Source organism: Mus caroli, chromosome 15 (genome assembly GCF_900094665.2).
Source record: "Mus caroli chromosome 15, CAROLI_EIJ_v1.1, whole genome shotgun sequence".
Lineage (NCBI taxonomy): Eukaryota > Metazoa > Chordata > Mammalia > Rodentia > Muridae > Mus > Mus caroli.
In genome coordinates, this window is record NC_034584.1 from 4,608,632 (window position 1) to 4,628,263 (window position 19,632).

The window sequence follows — 19,632 nt, forward strand, 5'->3', positions numbered from 1 at the left end:
GACCCGAGTGCAGCAGTTCCTTTGCTGTGAGTTCATTTGCCCTGTGTTCCGTTGAGAGTCCTCAGAGCAGGCAGGCGAGCAGGGAGCCCGCATGCGGACCCGAGTGCAGCAGTTCCTTTGCTGTGAGTTCATTTGCCCTGTGTTCCGTTGAGAGTCCTCAGGGCACGCAGGCGAGCAGGGAGCCCGCATGCCGACCCGAGTGCAGCAGTTCGTTTGCTGTGAGTTCGTTTGCCCTGTGTTCCGTTGAGAGTCCTCACGGTTGTGGTCTTCTCTCTTGTTTCTTTTAGATCCGATTGTTCAAATTGAAATCGACAATTCCAGAAATATTTTGTATACACGATCGGAGAAAGGAGTGATACAGGTAAATATGCATGTTTGCTAGGATTTAAGATTAGGAAAGCATTCCTGTTTTGTTTTCTATTTTTTATTGGTTATTTATTTACTTATCAAATGTTATCTTCCTTCCTGGTTTCTACTCCACAAACCCCCTCCCCCTGTTTCTATGAGGGTGCTCCCCCCAACTCCCATTATTTTCTTTCTTTCTTTTTTTTTTTTTAAAGATTTTATTTATTATTATATGTAAGTACACTATAGCTGTCTTTAGACACAACAGAAGAGGGCTCCAGATCTCATTATGGATGGTTGTGAGCCACCATGTGGTTGCTGGAATTTGAATTCAGGACCTTCAGAAGAGCAGTCACTGCTCTTAACCACTGAGCCATCTCTCTAGCCCCTCCCATTAGTTTCTAACTTTGAAAGAAATATTATTTGTTTTTGTGCGGACAAATGTGTGTATGCACACCTCTGTGACACAGCCCATGTGTGGAGGGAGAAGATAACTTAGAGTCGGGTCTCTCTCTGCTGTGAGATTCAGAGATGGGAGTTAAGGTGTGAGGCTAGTAGTGGCCAGTGCCTGTAGCCAGTGAATCTGCTTACACCCCTGTGTTATAAGGAAGACTTAAGTATTCAAACTTCCTGTGAACTGTGAACTTTGTTGTTGTTTGAGACAAGTTTTCATGTCACTCAGACTGGTCTTGAGCTTGTTCTGTAGCCAAGGGTGACCTTGAACTCTTCTGCTTCTGCCTCCCAATTCTGGCATTGCTCCTGTGTGTCACCACGCCTGCCTTCATCTGTGTGCTTTTGCAAGTAAACACCTCAAACCATTTCTTAGGCCATTTCTTGTTGTTTGTTTGTCTTAGTGAGATTTCAAACATCTTAATGTTCAGCAAATGCCAAATTAACTAATCTGAAAGAGAGCACTCGAACTTCAGTATACTGAATACAGTATGCTTTGCAATTGTGTCTAAGGGAGAATCCTTCTATAATCCAATGTACTGCGTGTGCTGTGTAATTGTGTCTAAGGAGAATCCTTCTATAATCCAATATACTGTGTGTGCTGTGTGATTGTGTCTAAGGAGAATCCTTCTATAATCCAATATACTGCGTGTGCTGTGTAATTGTGTCTAAGGAGAATCCTTCTATAATCCAATATACTGCANGCTGTGTAATTGTGTCTAAGGAGAATCCTTCTATAATCCAATATACTGCATGTGCTGTGTAATTGTGTCTAAGGAGAATCCTTCTATAATCCAATGTACTGCGTGTGCTGTGTAATTGTGTCTAAGGAGAATCCTTCTATAATCCAGTATACTGCGTATGCTGTGTAATTGTGTCTAAGGGAGAATCCTTCTATAATCCAATATACTGCATGTGCTGTGTAATTGTGTCTAAGGAGAATCCTTCTATAATCCAGTGTACTGCGTGTGCTGTGTGACTGTGTCTAAGGAGAATCCTTCTATAATCCAATGCACTGCGTGTGCTGTGTAATTGTGTCTAAGGAGAATCCTTCTATAATCCAATATACTACGTGTGCTGTGTGATTGTGTCTAAGGAGATCCTTTATCCCCAGGTTTATGACTTGGGCCATGATGGACAGGGGATGAGCAGAGTCGCTTCAGTTTCACAGAATGCCATTGTCTCTGCTGCTGGAAACATTGCTAGGTAATGTGTGCTTTACTGTCAGCAATTCATTTGCAAACATTTATACTGTTTGTGTATAGTACCTATAATATGTTATATGTTCATTGTATAACATATAATATGTATTTATATACTATACTAAGATTAAATTACTCCTTCAAATATCTCTAATAGATTATTGAAATCTTTTTTTTTTTTTCTTTTTTCCGAGACAGGGTTTGTCTGTGTAGCCCTGGCTGTCCTGGAACTCAATTTGTAGACCAGGCTGGCCTTGAACTCAGAAATCCGCCTGCCTCTGCCTCCCGAGTGCTGGGATTAAAGGCATGCGCCATCACGCCCGGCTTTAGATTATTGAAATCTTGTCGCTTCAGACTTCTCATGTTGGTTGAAAACATAAGGTTTCTTACTGAGTGAAAATTTGTTGTGTTTTACCCTCTTGGACTTTTTCAAAGGTATGAGGTCTCCCTCATACTAGGCAGCATTTTACCACTTAGCTAGACCTCGAGCCTTTTTCATTGAAGCGCTAAGCTCAGGTTCTTTGCAGCAAATATTGTAGACGTTATAATACGGGCCCCCTACTCTCCCCTTACAGCAATCCTACGGTACAGTTAGAATTTCATAACTGTAATATCCTCATATATTCATGATAAAACTGAAACTAAAGGATATAATGGATTCCTTTGGCCTCTTACAGAGCTAGGACCCAATGTGGAGTCTGAGGAATTGTGTGTTGGATGCTGAGCTGATTGGTGCAACTTCCTAAAGTCCTTAGTGATCTGCAGGCATTCTCCTCCCTGGAGGTCTCATGTTTGCTGATGGTCTTTTAGTGGTTTGTAAAGAGGGCTAGTCTTAAAACCATGCATCTACTGTGGATGTGCTACTGCCTGCTGCCACTATGTTGCTTCCTAAGGGATTAATCTTATTATTTATTGAGATGATGCCTATCTATTTGGCCATCCTGGAACTCACTACATAAATCAGGCTGGCCTCAAACTCAGAGATCCACCTGCCTCTGGCTCTATGTGCTAGGAGTAAAGGCATGAACACTACACCTGCCTCAGACTTGACTTTTTATAAATTAGGAATAAACTTCAGTTTTTGTTTCTTAAAGGACTATTGATCGTTCCGTCTTCAAGCCAATTGTTCAGATAGCTGTGATTGAGAACTCTGAATCCCTGGACTGTCAGTTACTGGCTGTCACTCACGCAGGTATGCCTGCTTCTCCATCTGCTGTTCTACCGGTTTCCATGATCCTCGGGTTGGAGATTTATGGTTAGAAATGTTTCACTCTCTCATTAGTTACTAAAAGGATGTTGAGAATTCTTTTTTAGTGGGGGGTAACTGTTTTCTCTTCTAGTAACTGTGAGACATAGCCAGACCAGTAAAGAGATGTGGCTTATGTTTAGTGACAGAACCTTAACTGAGACACGGGTTCACTTGACTTGTCACAAGTTCTTGCTACAGAAATATACCGAGTCACTGCTCAAGTCTGGACATTTTCTAGAAATTGGTTTAATTGGCTATTCTATCATTTAGGCCAGTGAGGAAATTGGTGTGTGCTTTTGCAGAAGTCTGTGTGTGTGTGTGTGTGATTTCCTCAGCACACATGTACTACTTCTTGTCCTCCCTAATGTGTATGTTTACCTCCTCATCAGGTGTAAGGCTGTATTTCAGCACTTGTCCGTTTAGACAGCCCTTAGCTCGGCCAAATACACTGACACTGGTCCACGTCCGGTTACCTCCTGGATTCTCAGCATCATCAACAGTCGAAAAGCCTTCAAAAGTGCACAAAGCACTTTACAGTAAAGGTAAGCCCTGAGATGCTGTAAGGTTTAAGGTTTTGAATGTCTCTGAGTGCCTTGCTTATGTATATCTTCACCCCATGAGCGTGTCTGCTGCTGTTGGTGGTCAGAAGGATGTACCAGATCTGGAACTGTAGTGTTTACAGATGGCTTTGAGCTGTCACATGACATGGGAGCTGGGAATTAAACACAGGTTCCCTGCAAGAGCATTACTCAAATGTAACCTTCTAAAGTATAAAAATCAGTGGGTGTTAGTTTATTCAGACTTGTACAGGGATCACCACTGTCCAACTTGAAAATATTTGCCTTACCCAGAAAAAGGCTGTTTCCACTAACAATTGTTCTAGCCCTGGGAAACTTTAGCGTCCCTTTCTTAATAATTTGTCCATACATGATTGGCACTGAGTTGCACTAAACACGATGTTTTAAAGATTGATGATGGCATGATGGGTATTAGCACTGTGTCACCAGTTTAAAAAGATTACCATGTGTGTAGAGGTGGGATAGTTGTTTGTGGAAGCGAGAGGACCTCTGGGGTGGGTTCCAGGAATCAAGTCAGGTTATCAGGCTTGACAGCTGGCGCCTTTGCTTGTTGGGCTCTCACTCCCAGGTGCAGGGACCACAGGCTACAGCTAACATGCTTTGTGCTCCCTTTCTCTTGGTGAATAATGTTGATTTGTGGAAACCGTACGTTCCCATCATTTCTACTGTGTACTGTGAATTACCCTGTTCCTGTAAACGTTTGTGTTCAAGCTTTTATAAGAACTTTGTGTTCAAGCTTTTATAAGTTCCTTTCTGTGGGATTCAAATTGTTGGATCATGTCGTCACTTTGCTTTACCTGTGATAGACTCTCAGCTGTCTTTCTAAGTAACTAGGACAGCTAATGTTTTTGCCCATTGTAGAAGGCATACCCACTTTGGCTACATTCTTGCCAATGCTTGTTTCTGGTTTAGTCCCATCTTAGTAGAAGAAAAGTTGTTTTTTATCTGATGGCTAAAGATGGTGGATGGCTTTCCAGGTACTAACTAGCCAGTTACCTTTCTCCTTTGCAAGACAAAACCAACCATTTCCAAGCCTTTATTTCTCTTTATTTCTCTTAATTGAGTTGAGAATTTGTTGTATATTCTAGATAAAGGTCCCTCATCCAAAGAAGTGATGTGCTGATATCTTTGACACTGGTTGATTGTCATTTCATCTGTGTATCCTCTGTGTGCTTTATCGCTTTACTGTTAGATTTAGTAGGGTTTTTCCCTTTACTATGAAAAGTGTATTTTATGCTGGTCTCCGGGACAGCGTCAAGGAGTTCACTCCTCCCTCCCCTGAGCAGGGTCTGGGGTCAAACTCAGGTCATCTGCCTCTGTGACAAGAGCATACAATGGCATCTATGTCTATTTTATTCACGATGCATTTAAATTCACTGGTACATAGACTATTTCGCCAACGGAAAAGTTACTGACTTTTAAAAACAATTATACTGAGTAAGCATTTATAAGTTAATGAAATTGATAAGCCAATCAATTACAAAATATATTTTAACCCAGACACTCTAAAAATACATGTTCAGTTTATTTTTAGTTTTAGAAAGATAGCTGATTTTTTCCATGCACCGTTTATTTAAAAACAATGTCCTTTTCTTTCCCCATTACATTGTTTCTGCCATTGTATAGATTGTAAATGTTGCTGATAATTATTGAGGCTATTGGGAATGCAGATTATTTAACATCATGTAAGAGTATTCTGTTTGTTTAACTTTTAGGAATTTTACTGATGACAGCCTCAGAAAATGAAGATAATGACATTTTATGGTGTGTCAACCATGATACATTTCCTTTCCAAAAGCCAATGATGGAAACTCAGGTCAGTAGCCTTGAGACTTTTAGTAAAAGCCAATGATGGAAACTCAGGTCAGTAGCCTTGAGACTTTTAGTACAAGTCGTGTGAGGTGTTGGGGATCAGACCCAGATTCTGTGCATGTTAGTCAGCCATTCAACTCTGTAGAAGCATCCATACTCCAAGTATAAGCATTGTAAGTGAGAAATGTAATGGCTGGTAACTCTGTCTTCCCCGTTATGGCTTCTTCCATAGTAATATATGGTTAGAACTCTTAGAGTGGCTCTCGTGACATGGCCCCTAGCTTGAGGCACTTGATGCTCAATCAGGAAGACTGGAATTCTGATCCCAGCGTTCTCATCAGGTGGCTTACAAACATCTGCAGCTTTAGCTGTAAGAGGTCTGATGCCCTCTTCTTGCTTCCTTGCATACCTACACACTAATGTGTGCATACACCTAACAGACACAAACCTGAGCACTGGTGCACAAAAAACAAAATTTTTTTTAGGTTTTTAGATTTAATGTGGACTCGTACTTTTCCTGCATGTATGTGTGTGTGTGTGTGTGTGTGTGTGTGTGTGTGTGTAGGCATGCATGCGTACTGTGTGCATGCCTAGTGCCCACTGAGGTTAGCAGAGAGGGAAGGGCTCTCTGCAACTGGAACTGCACCAACACATATAAATGCTGGGAATCAAAACCCGGTCCTCCCCAGCAATAGCAAGTGGTTTGTTTTTTTTGTTGTTTTTTTGTTTTGTTTTGTTTTTTGCAAGTGTTCTTAACTCAGCCATCTCTCCAGCCCCAAAGAAAGCAATCTTTTTTGTTTGTTTGTTTGTTTTTTGTTATTTAAAACAAGTTATATCTCTCTTTTTTTTAGCTCTTTTTCTTTTTTTTAATTAGGTATTTTCTTCATTTACATTTCAAATGCTATTCCAAAAGTCCCCCATACCCTCCCCTCCCCACTCCCCTATCCACTCACTGCCACTTCTTGGCCCTGGTGTTCCCCTGTACTGGGGCATATAAAGTTTGCAAGACCAAGGGGCCTCTCTTCTCAGTGATGGCCGACTAGGCCATCTTCTGCTACATATGCAGCTAGAGACACGAGCTCTGGGGGTACTGGTTAGTTCATATTGTTGTTCCACATATAGGGTTGCAGACCCCTTCAGCTCCTTGGGTGCTTTTTCTAGCTCCTCCATTGGGGGCCTTGTGCTCCATCCACTTCTGTGTTTGCCAGGCACCGGCATAGCCTCACAAGAGACAGCTATACCAGGGTCCTTTCAGCAAAATTTTGCTGGTGTATGCAATGGTGTCAGGTTTGGAGGCTGATTATGGGATGGATCCCTGGGTGTGGCAGTCTCTAGTTGGACCATCCTTTTGTCTCAGCTCCAAACTTTGTCTCTGTAACTCCTTCCATGGGTGTTTTGTTCCCAATTCTAAGAAGGGGCAAAATGACCACACTTGGGTCTTCATTCTTCTTGAGTTTTATGTGTTTTGCAAATTTTATCTTGTATCTTGTATCTTGGGTATTCTAAGTTTCTGGGCTAATATCCACTTATCAGTGAGTACATATCATGTGAGTTGTTTTATGATTGGGTTACCTCACTCAGGAAAAGAAAGCAATCTTAGAGTAAAGAAATATGTCTTGGTAATTCTTTTTTTTTTTTGGTTTTTCGAGACGGGGTTTCTCTGGGTAGCCTTGGCTGTCCTGGAACTCACTGTAGACCAGGCTGGCCTCGAACTCAGAGATCCACCTGCCTCTGCCTCCCAAGTGCTGAGATTAAAGGCATGCGCTACCACGCCCGGCACCTTGGTAATTCTTAATTTTAACTCTGTCTGACCAGAGGTGATTATAGTAATTACTGATCAATCAGAAATCTTTCTTTTTGGCAGTTCTCATTATATAGCCCTAGATGTCTAGACTAGACTAACCTTGAACTCACAGAGACCCAGCGGCCTCTGCATCTCAAGCGCTGGGATTATAGGCATAGCATGCTTGGTTCTAAAAATGTGTATATGTTTGTGTGTGTGGCGGTGGTGGTATACAGTTTCTCTGTGAAAGAGAGCCCTGGCTGTCCTGGACTTGTTTTGTAGGCCAGGCTGCCCTTGAACACACAGAGTTCCACCTACCTCTGCCTCCCACGCACTGGGATTAAAGATGTACGCCATCGCACCTGGCAAGAGTTAGTTTTAATACATTAAAATAACTCTTGGGGCGGCACTACTGTGAACCCAGCCATGCTGTCCTAAGATCAGTTCTTGGTCTATGGTGAGCCCCTTTTTTTCCCTCTAGTGTCCTCTGCTTACTCTGTCTTAGTCACCCTCTGAAGCTTTCAGAAGTGCTAACCAGGTCCAGCTAAACCTGCCATCTCCTTTCATGTGTTCTGTTCTCTCTGCTTTTGGGGGGGGGGGGTCTTGGGTCTTTATTTGTTTGGATTTTTTTATTTGCTTGTTTGTTTGTTGGCTCTCTATAATTGGCTTAGAACTAGATTTTTTAGCCCAGGTTGGCCTGGAGTTCATGGTAATCCTCCTGTGTCAGTCTTGTGAATTCTGGAATCAGAAGCTTCACCATCACACCTAGCTGAAGAGTTTGTTACTTGGTAGAAGTGAAGACACTGGTTACAGTAGTAACCCAGAAGGTGGTTGTGAGAATCAGGACTTGCCAGGTAGAGACCTAAAGAGCACTCAGTACAACCAAATTCCAAATTAAGGACCTGATTTGAACCAGCCATCAGTTGTGTGGAGAGAAACGCTTCTCACAGAAAGCATTTTACAGGGAGCACAGGCAAAGAACCGAAAAACTACATCCTGGCTGGCAGGGGTTTTATAAGCAAGCAAGCAGTTTATCAGAAGACAAAAGCATTCAGTTAGCTGGGGCATTTTAACCCCCAGAACTTCTGGTGTAGGGTTCTTCTCCACAGGACAGAGGGCAGAAAGGCAAGGCCCAGTTTCCCCTCTCCCAAAGGACCTGGGTTTAATTCCCAGCACACATATGGCAGCTCTCATCTTTCTTTTTTTTGTTGTTTTTTGTTTTGTTTTGTTTTTTGAGACAGGGTTTCTCTGTATCCTCCTGGCTGTCCTGGAACTCACTCTGTAGACCAGGCTGGCCTCAAACTCAGAAATCTGCCTGCCTCTGCCTCCCGAGTGTTGGGATTACAGGCGTGTGCCACCATGCCTGGCTGCTCTCATCTTTCTGTTAATCCAGTTCCAGGAGATCCGACACTCACACAGCCTCGTGCAGGCAAAATACCAATGCACATAAAATGAAAATGAGTAATCTCCCAGGCAGTGGTGGCGCACGCCTTTAATCCCAGCGCTGGGTGGGTGGGCTGGCAGGCAGATCTCTGAGTTTGAGGCCAGCCTGATCTACAAGGCAAGATCAAGGACAGCCAGGGCTACACAGAGAAACCCTGTCTCAAAAAACCAAAGGGTAAAAAACTAACTATATACTGAGTAATTCATGTGTTGGAACTAGGGAAGTTTGGTTGTTTTATTTTTGTGTTTTGATTTTTTGTTTTCTAAAAGCTTTGGAATATGTGACTTCAACAAAATATGAAAACAGTATATTTCTTTTTTATAGATGACAACCCGTGTTGATGGTCATTCCTGGGCTCTCTCTGCAATAGATGAATTAAAAGTAGATAAAATAATTACACCTTTAAATAAAGATCATATTCCAATAACTGATTCGCCAGTTGTTGTACAACAGCACATGTTGCCTCCAAAGAAATTCGTTCTCCTCTCAGCACAGGTATGTGCATATCTGCTTGCCATAGTGAAAAGAAGCTATAGTAAATATGATAAAGCCGGTTTTTTTCATTGTGCTGCTGAGCCATTCCCCTGGTCTGGTTACTTAATGTTTTTGTCAAATACTCTCAGGTGTCACTTCATGGAATTATTTTTAAGAGCTTTCTAAATGTCTACTCTTCATTTTTTTAACAGTAATGAATTGTCATAGAAAGTATATAAGATAAAGTCTCCCATCCAGATATCTGTGTTTATCAATATCTATAGATTTACAGATACATTAAGAGAATAGAATGTAAATATTTCTAAGTAAATGCTAACATTCTATACAGTGTCCTGCATCTTTAAATTTCAAAAAATAGTCTTTGTAGATTTTTCTACCTATGCTTCTATTTTGCATTTGGCAGTAATTTTTTTCCTTATTTCCTGTGCATCCCTAATGCTATGGTGCTGATTCTGCTTATACCAAGCATCTGTGCGTCTATATTTTAGATAGATGCTGCCAACTTTCTGTGTATATTCGCTAGTCTTTTCTAGGAATATGTCTCATCATAACCTTCCCTAATATATTTTACTATCCCGGAAGAGTGAGGTTAGCTACCTTTTCCAGTGTTTATATTGACTGCCGTATACTGTCAGTCCTGTTCTGTGTATTGATGCTTCCTTCTCTACGGTTTTGCTTTCCAGAGTTTTAGTTTCTTCCCTTTCCCCATCAAATGTAGTCTGAAAATGAAGGGAGAAATTTGTGTGCCCTAAACTGTAAGAGTCTCTGAGTGCAGAGTGCCTTCACTGCTGCCTGGCCCCTCTGATAGCCTCATGTGGTGTGTGGTGCTTCTTCCTAGTCACCTAGTGGCAGTCTTGGTTGTTACGCCGTCTTTTGTCCTGGTACTGTTGTTTATAGGATGTGGAAATGCAGTTTTGAGCATCTGAAGGTGGAGGTGGCACTTTGATCTGTGCCATGGGGGTAAGGGTAGATTACTGTATCACCATTTCTTTGGAGTTGTCATTTACCATGTCAAGGTTTGTTAAGATTTTTGTATCGTAGATATTAAGTTTTTGTATTTTAGTCATAATTGAACTTTGCCCTCTAAACCTTGCATCTGTGTGGAGTGTATCCTGGTATACTGTGTGACTAAGGATCTGGCTTTATTTCTGTACAAATAGACACACATGTGATAATATGACCAGTGAGGGGCAGCGTGAGGAGGGCGAGGTTAGTGTCTGCAGACATGGAAGTTGAGTGTAGGTTGACTGTTGACATTAGACGGTCTTGTCCACCTCATTTTGTGTTCTTGGAGTTGCTTGTTACTAACTTGTTGTTGTTAGTCAGTTGGTTTTTACCAGCCAGGGGTTTTGTGTGTGTTAGCGAGGAGAGAACTTATGGGCTGTGCATGCCAGGCTAGGGCTCTATCCTTACCTACGTTCCCACCCTTTACCAGTCAGGCTTGGTTATTGCTTTCTCAGGTGATCTCTCCTTTTTTATTTTTTAGGGTAGTCTTATGTTTCACAAGCTTAGACCTGTAGATCAGCTGAGACATCTGCTTGTTAGTAACGTGGGAGGGGATGGAGAAGAGATTGAGAGATTCTTCAAATTACATCAGGTAACTATGTACTGCATTTATTTTAATTAAAGAAGCTGTATAATATTAAAATAGTTTGTAAACTAGAAGTAAAACACTAATACACAGATTATCTGTTCTTTTGTACTCGAATCAGCACATATGTATTGATTATGAAAATAGGAATGTTACAAGACTCTTCCGCATTTATTCTCTGATTTTGACACATTCTTTTTTGGGGGTGTGGGGGGTTGAGACAGGGTTTCTCTGTGTAGCCCTGGCTGTCCTGGAACTCACTTTGTAGACCAGGCTGGCCTGGAACTCAGAAATTCACCTGCCTCTGCCTCTGCCTCCCGAGTGCTGGGATTACAGACGTGCGCCACCGCTGCCTGGCGACTCTGGATTATTAAAATAGTGCCTAGCACATAATAGGTCCTCAATAAATGTTGGTTCTTACTGATAATTTCTAAAAGATAGAAAGATAGAAATATACAATAATATAGAAAATATAGAAAGATACAAGAATAAAATAGAATGACAGCTGATCAGAATCTTACTAAAGAGAAAGTATCTTTAATACTGATGCCTGAGTTAAACTTTACTTCTGGGCTGTTTGCTTTCTTCATGTCGGTTGAATTCATTCCATCAGTAAGTATTTATTGAGCACTTGCTGTAAGCACTGGATTTGTCTTTAATGTACTGACTTCTGCCCCCTTTCAGGAAGACCAAGCTTGTGCAACTTGCCTTATTCTTGCTTGTTCCACTGCTGCCTGTGACAGAGAAGTGTCTGCTTGGGCAACACGAGCATTCTTTAGGTATGTCAGGGTGGAGAGAGAGTGTGTGTTTATGTACTGGGCCACCTTTTAGTGGGGGTGGGGGGGCATTCTGAGAGTTGAACGTAGACTTGTTTTTGTTTTTGTTTTCCCTCATGCTATGTAAATAGTAAGCACTCTACCAATGAGCTACATCCTTAGTTCAAAAGTGTTCATCAAATACTTTTAAAGTATTGTGAAATATTTATATATAAAAGCCCTGCTTTTTTTGTTTGTTAGTTGGTTGGTTTATTGGTACTAGAAATTAAAGCTAGGGTCTTACACATGCTAAACTTAACCTCAGGGCCACTAAAAAAATTATTTTGTGTGTATAAATGTTTTCCCTGCATGTGTCTATGCAGCTCATGCATGCAGTACCATTGGGAACCAGAAGAGTGCAGTGGATGCCGTGACTCCAGTTTTAGGCAGTTGTGAGCTCCCGTGTGGGTGCTGAGTATAGAACCCAAGTCCTCTGCAAGTCTGCCCTGTGTTCTTAACTGCTGAAGTCTCTCTGCAGCCTGGTGCTTTCTGTTGGTGTTGGTGGTTGGTTGTGTTTGTTTAGAGACAGGGATTCACCATTCAGTTCAGCCTGTATTGGCTGAGTGCTGGGATTAGAGAGACACCACTTCCAGGCCACTTTTAAAGACTTATTTCTTTCATGTATGTAAGTACACTGTCACTGTCTTCAGACACACCAGAAGAGGGCATCAGATCCTCATCAAAGATGGTTGTGGGCCACCATGTGCTTGCTGGGAATTGAACTCAGGACCTCTGGAAGAGCAGTCAGTGCTCTTAACCACTGAGCCACCTCTCCAGCCCAAAGCCACGTGACATCCCTGGGTGGGCTTGAACCACTAACCTCTCCATTAACAGCTGAACATGCTAACTAATTGCACCACAGAGACACTTGGGCCACTTTTTAGATGATACCAGTGTGATAGTTTAAGGCTTTGCCAAATGGGGGAAATAGGCAAATTTTTAACCTTCATTGGGAGAATCTAATCTAGAAATAGAAAGATAGCAATGCCCGTGGAACAGGCTGAGGAGCATGGTGCGCGCATCACTGCTCTCTGGGTGCCTTTCCTTCTTTGTCCTCTTGTTTTACACTTTTTACCATCGTCAGTCCTCCTTCCTTACTGCCTCCAACAGCCGCTTCCAGAGCATGGGCATCAGTGGTGCTGAGGGACTGAGTCACACACAGGAAGGAAACTTGGGGTCAGAGATAGTTTTTTTAATTCTGGTTTTTTGTTTTTTTTTTTTAATTCTAGTTTTTTGTTTTGTTTTGTTTTGTTTTGTTTCTGTATTGGGAATTAAACCAGGGTTGACTAGTCAAGCATTCTGCCATTAACCTATGCCCTAGCCTTCAGAGACTTTCTTTCTATAGTATATTTAGCCAGAAGTTTGAAGAATGCTTGTACTGTGTAATCTTTAAGTTGGGGGGTGGAGGGATGCTGGAGAGATAGCTGAGGAGTTAAAGACACTGGCCGCCCTTTTAGAGGACCCAGGTTCACATTGCAGCTGACAGCTGTCACTCTGCTTCCAAGGGATCTGACAGCCTCCTGTGGCCTCTGAGTGCAATTGCACAGACATACATTCAGGCAAGACACACCATACATATAAAGATAAACAAATGTTTAACACTGTTTTTAAAATTTGACTAATTCTATTAGAAAGACTGTCATTTCTTAAGTAAACTATTCATTACATGTCTTTTTTTTTTTTTTAGACATTAGTAGCAATTTTGGAAGTTTGGTTTCCTTTTTTTTTTCTTTTTTTTGGTTTTTTCGAGACAGGGTTCCTCTGTGTAGCCCTGGCTGTCCTGGAACTCACTTTGTAGACCAGGCTGGCCTCGAACTCAGAAATCCGCCTGCCTCTGCCTCCCGAGTGCTGGGATTAAAGGCGTGCACCACCTCGCCTGAAAAATGTATTTTCATTTTAATCCCAAGTGTGGGATATGATGCTGCTTCAGACTGTCCGAAGCAGCTGACTTTTGCCTCATGCTCTGAGGTGTGGTCTTACCAACAGTAGCTAGTTTCTTCGATTGTGCAACGTTTGGGATTTGGGAACTTTTCAGGGGGTATTAAATGCCAGGGCCTTGAGCGGTGGGGTGGGTTGTTGGTTGTTGAGGGGGTTGATCACATTGTTAGTACTTATGCTCCTAGAAGAAACAGGAAGAACAAATTAGATTCAGAGTTCTCATCCCTTTCCTTGCTTCAATTCCATGGAATTGAAGGGGTGGAAAAAGGGTGGAACCCACAAAACCAGCTACACTTAGTAGCGTTCCTTCTAATTCCTGGTAGCAATTGAGATCATCAACATTTGAAGGATTATGCTAGATGCATATTTACTTCACTATGAGCACCGTGCATTAAAGCTTCTACCAAGTGCATGGAAGCTAAGCAAGAACAGGGATTGTCCCAGGCTTACAAGATTGACAGTTCAATTGAACCCATACTCTTGTCACACAAACAGGTATGGTGGTGAGGCACAGATGAGATTTCCAGCTACTCTTCCTACTCCAAGCAACGTTGGTCCCATCCTTGGCTCTCCTATGTATTCTAGTGAGTACGAAATGATTTTTTATTAGGACTTCTGTGTTACTAGTGTTAGCCTCTAGAGAGTGACTCTTGACTCTTTGGGGGTTTGGGGGGGTGTTGTTTGGTTTTGTTTGGTTTGAAATAAAGTTTTCCTATGCAGCCTTGGTTGGCCTGGAACTTGCTATATACACCAGGTTGTTTTTGAACTCAGAGATCCCCCTCTGAACTGTCATCCACCCCTGACAGTATGGAATCTTTAATGCATACTAAGAAGCAAAATAATATGTAACCAATATTATCTAGAGACTTCATCTAGTAGTCAAAGGGAAAAGAGATTTTAAAAAAGAAAAGAAGGAGATGAATAGGTGAAAATATGTGTGCCTGGTGTTTGACTCGAGTAGGTAGCGTCTGTCATTCCTTGGTCACACTGATATGTAGCTTCTTATATAGTAATCTTGATCACATTCAAAGCATTGTGAAGGTATTTTACATGTCTCTGGTTTTTTCTTTTGCAGGTTCTCCTGTCCCTAGTGGGAGTCCCTATCCAAATCCATCCTCCTTGGGGACACCATCCCATGGTACCTTTTTTCTCTTCATTTTGAAAAACTAACGTTACTATTATTCCTAATATTTAATGTTGAAAGGACTAATTTGCGTGATCCCCTTTTTTAAAAAAAACAAAACAAAACAGAGGTTGAGGAAATAATTCAGGTGGTAAAATGCTTCACACACCGTGAAGAGTTTGAACCTCACAGTCAATGTAAAACAGCTGAGAAAACCCATCCATGTCTATGCTTCTTAACAAAACCAAATGGCTATCTATTCATTGTCTTTACATATTTTCCTTTTGTGTCAGGATATACCAAGTGGGCTATTAAAATTTCTAAACACTTGCAATTTCTTTTTTAACTATTTTTATTAATTTGAGAATTCCATACATTTATACAATGTGTTTGATCATATTTACCCACAATTCCTTCCAGAACCACTGTCCCAAACTCCCAGCCCTTCTCAACTTGTGTCTTGTTTGTTTGTTTGTTTGTTTGTCTAATAGCCTATTCAGTCTGATTTGTACTGTTCACCTTCCACTGGAGCACGCAAAGGCCATAATTACCCTTAGATCCCAGAAGCCATCAACTGTTAATAGGGCCTCAGCTAGAGGCAGAGGCTTGTGAGCCCTTCTCTCTTCATGCTGGAATATTGACTGAGGTTGAGAGTGCAGCAGCCCTGTCTTGTGCTCTCTCTCTCCCCTGGGGCTTTCTGACCTCTGGTTCTTTGTAGGCTTTTCACGCCCTTTTCCATAATAGTCTCTGTGCCTTCTGGTGGTGGGTTGGGGTTAGGCTGTTTTATAGATAGGCCATTTGTGACTAAAGTCTCTATAGATACACATTCTCTACATTTCAACCTCTTCTTTGTTAGCCACCATCTCTAGCACAAAGAAGCTTGTCTAGTGAGGCCGAGAGCTGCACTGGACCCTGTGTATGAAGACGTGAATATACCAGGCAGTCTAATAACTGTGTCTACTTAGCAAAGTAGCAGTAGGAGGTTGGAGCTCTCTTCTTGGCCTTAGAGATGAGCCTAGGATACACATGTAAGGACTTTTTCTGATGTCTGCACAGGTGCTCAGCCGCCTACCATGTCAACCCCAATGTGTGCTGTTGGAAGCCCAGCCATGCAGGCTGCAAGCATGGGTGGTTTGACTGGACCAGAGATTGTGTACTCAGGAAAACACAATGGTATTTGCATTTACTTTTCTCGAATCATAGGGTAAGTACCTTGTAAACTACCTAATACTATTTACTTTGTCCTGTTTGCAGTAGTGAAGTATTTCTAAATCTATATTTGGGGCATTACTTACTGAATTTTACTTGTATTTTTTTGTGTTTGGTTGGTTTTGTTTTTTAATTTATTCTCTTTACATTCCTCTCAAAGCCCTCCCCACTCCTGATCCCCCTCTCACTCAGTCCCTCCCCTTATTCCCTCCTTCCCTTCTCCTGTGAGAAGGGGAAAGCCCTCAGTGTACCACCCCACCCTGATACATCGTCACTGCAAGACTTCTACTGAGGCCAGACAGGTTAGCTCAATTAAGGGAATGGGGTCCACAGGCAGGCAACAGATTTAGGGACAACCCCTGTTCCAGTTCTTCAGGGACGGACATGAAAACCATGTGCTACATATGTCGGGTGGGGGCTAAGCCCAGCCCATCTATGCTCTTTGGATGGTGGTTCTGTCTCTGGGAGGACACTTGTGAAATCAGTTCTTCACTTCCACTTTGATGTGAGTTCTAGGGTGCCATTTAGTCACTGAGCTTCTACAGGTGTCTTGCTGAACCATCTCTCTAGCCTCATTGTCTGAGAAACTTAAAAATGTTAAATTAAGTTCTTACTGTGTTTGAAAAAAACTAAATAAAGCCTTCATGTTCCTACAGACAAGTAACTGCATGTCATAAAACGTGTTCATTTGCAGTGCAATAATCAAAACATTTTTGTTCCAGAAATATTTGGGATGCAAGCTTAGTTGTTGAAAGAGTATTCAAGAGTTCCAACAGGGAGATCACTGCAGTAAGTGTGTATCATGTTACCTCCTTGTTTGTATGTAACCAGCTGGTGGTGTTATTCAGGAGGCAGTGTTTCTCGTGTCTTAATTGCTTTATGAACATGTATTGTGTTCTCAGCCAGTAAACTGTCCTTCTCTAGTTTCGGTCTTATCCCAGTCATTTAACTGAGTAACATTTAACATTTCATCGCCTAGTGCTTCAGTGCAAAATAAAAAGGATATCCTGGCTCCTTCTGAAGCTTGCTGTGAGGTCAGAGAGCCAGCTAACCTAACTGCCTCATCTGCTCTCATTTGTACCTGGCTTTTACAGAAGTGTGATACTCTCATAATCTCAGCAGAATCATTTTGAGCTCACATGCACTTCACATTGCTTTAAAGAAACATCCCAGAGCTGCTTTGTCTTTACAGATCAAGTGGCTTGCTTAAGCTCTCAGGGTTTTGTTTTGTTTTGTTTTTCTTTCCCTTACTGTTCTTTGTTTTCTTTGCTATTCTGTTTTTCTGTCTATCTTTTTGTTGGGTTTTTGTTTTCCACAAGATGGTCTTGCTATGTATTTTGAGCTACCTTTGATCCTGTGACCTATCTTCCAAACCCTCCAAGTACTGGGATTTTACACACACTGATTCACACACACACACACACACACACACTGATGTGCATATGCATTCACACACACACATACACAACACACACTGACGTGCATATGCATTGACATGCACGTGCCCTGACATGCACTGATGCATACACACAGCCAAACCCAAAGTTTGATGCTCTCTGAGAGTTCACATTTCTAATAAGATGCATTTTATCTGACATAGTATTAATCTACAGTGATAGCAGTAAAGAAAAGTTCCCTTGAGCTGATTGATGAGTTGGCAGTGAGGACGTGAGGACGTGGGTGTTAACCATGCTGAACTATCTGAGTGATGAGCATTGGAACTAGGGGAGTTAGGTGTTCAGTTGGTATTTGTGTTCTACTGTATACTAATTTTATATTAATCATAAAAGAGCAGGAGGTCGGGAAGGAAGGACACGGGTAACTTTCAGTGTTCTTTATTTTGACTAACTGGATATTGAATGGATATGAAAAAAGAACTTTATATATTAATGATAAAGATAGCATAGCTCAAAACTAAAATTGTATGTATTTACTGCTGACACGAAGGAGTACTTTTTCTGTGTTTTTAAGAAATGTTTGCAAACTGTCATTTCCAACCTTACAGATTGAGAGCAGTGTGCCTGTCCAGCTGCTGGAGTCAGTGCTGCAGGAGCTGAAGGGCTTGCAGGAGTTTCTAGACAGAAACTCCCAGTTTTCGGGTGGACCCCTTGGAAATCCAAAGTGAGAACCACATCTACTTACTTACTTACTTTTGATCAGTGTATGAAGGATGGTTTTCTTATTCCTCAAGGTACTGCAATGAAACCCAGGACCTCACACGTTGTGGGCAGGTCCTCTACCACTGAACTGCAGGCCTAGCTCTTCAGTTTTTCTATCCATTGTATTCTGTTAGAACTTTAGAGCTATACCATACAGCCTTTTTAATGTTCATTGGTGTTTAGCCTGCATGTGTATCTATTGAAGGGTGTCACAAACGCTGAAACCGGAGTTACAGACAGGCATGACCTGCCGTGTGGTTGCTGGGAATTGAACTGAGGTCTTCTGGAAGAGCAGCCAGTGTTCATAACTGCTGAGCCATCTCTTCAGTCCCTAGTTGTAATTTTTTTAAGGTAGTATCTCGATATGTAGCCTTGGCTGTCCTGAGTAGACCAGGCTAGCCTCAACATCACAGATTTTCTGCTTCCGTCTCCTGAGTGCTGAGGAGTAAAAGCTTGTGCCACCACACCCAGTCCAGGAGCTGCCCTTGTAAGCAGTCCTTTCCTGGAGATGTAGTGCTTCACAAGGTCGTCATCATCACTTTAGCTAAACCTGGAGTAGTCTCCTTGTGCCAGAAGGGACCTCTGAGCTTATCTCAGTCCCTCTCCATTGACTCTCTACCGGTTCCTGTACCCCGGTGGATTTTCTACCACAGTGAATCTGCCTGTTATTTTACCTAAGTAAAGATATGCAATATTATGTTTTTGTCCATAGATTTGTCCATAGATTTATTTCTCCTTAAAATGTTAGGAAAGAACCTATAACATTAAAGTTTTTTTCTATTTTTTCAAAATTGCATTTCTTTGGGGTTGTGTGGGTGGGAGGCGTGTGTGCTCTGGCGTCTGTATGGAGGTCAGCGTGTAAGCTGCCTGCACTGGTTCTTTCTTCCACCATGTGGGTTCTGGAGTCCAGCTCTGGTCATCAGACTCAGCCACAAGCACTGTTACCTAGGTTACTGAGCTGCCTTACCTGCTCAAGCGTGGTATTTTAAAACATCTATTCAGTCTTCTTATAAATCCCCACACGTTTTTCTCCCTTTCACTCTGACCATCTCTTGTGATATGGTCTCACAATCCTATGAATAAACTCTTGAGTTAATTAAGCAGACCCAGCGCTGGCGTAGTATTCATAACAGTTTGATGGTTGTGAAGTCAGAATGACAACCTGACAGTAAATTGTGCCAAGGTATTGACAAGTTTGTCTTCAGATATTACTGAAATACTTCAAAAGGCTGCCGTGAAGGGCTCAGGTTCTTAGTGTTTGAGGTGAACCTTGTTTGCTTGTATTTGTTATTTTCAGTGAATTTCTGGTACATTTCAATCTTCAAACAGGCGCTTATCTCTGTTGTATTGGCATATTTGATGACCTGTGCATCCAGCCACAGCATTTAAAAAAGTTTTGTCAGCAAGCAGTATTTTCAGGTTCTTTTTTTTTTTTTTTT

The 19,632-nt window shown here is 41.8% G+C and overlaps 1 protein-coding gene across 1 annotated transcript in view; it reads left to right on the top strand.

Annotated features, from left to right (window-relative positions):
- The window catches only part of Nup155 (nucleoporin 155), a 50,559-nt gene that overhangs the window by 10,015 nt on the left and 20,912 nt on the right, over positions 1-19,632 (top strand). The window contains exons 8-20 of the mRNA XM_021182947.2: positions 288-361; positions 1,910-2,001; positions 3,092-3,189; positions 3,636-3,788; positions 5,540-5,640; positions 9,188-9,358; positions 10,845-10,955; positions 11,634-11,728; positions 14,198-14,286; positions 14,778-14,840; positions 15,882-16,029; positions 16,757-16,823; positions 18,040-18,155. Coding sequence (XP_021038606.1) covers positions 288-361; positions 1,910-2,001; positions 3,092-3,189; positions 3,636-3,788; positions 5,540-5,640; positions 9,188-9,358; positions 10,845-10,955; positions 11,634-11,728; positions 14,198-14,286; positions 14,778-14,840; positions 15,882-16,029; positions 16,757-16,823; positions 18,040-18,155 — 1,378 coding nt within the window. The remainder of the gene's footprint in view (positions 1-287; positions 362-1,909; positions 2,002-3,091; positions 3,190-3,635; positions 3,789-5,539; positions 5,641-9,187; positions 9,359-10,844; positions 10,956-11,633; positions 11,729-14,197; positions 14,287-14,777; positions 14,841-15,881; positions 16,030-16,756; positions 16,824-18,039; positions 18,156-19,632) is intronic.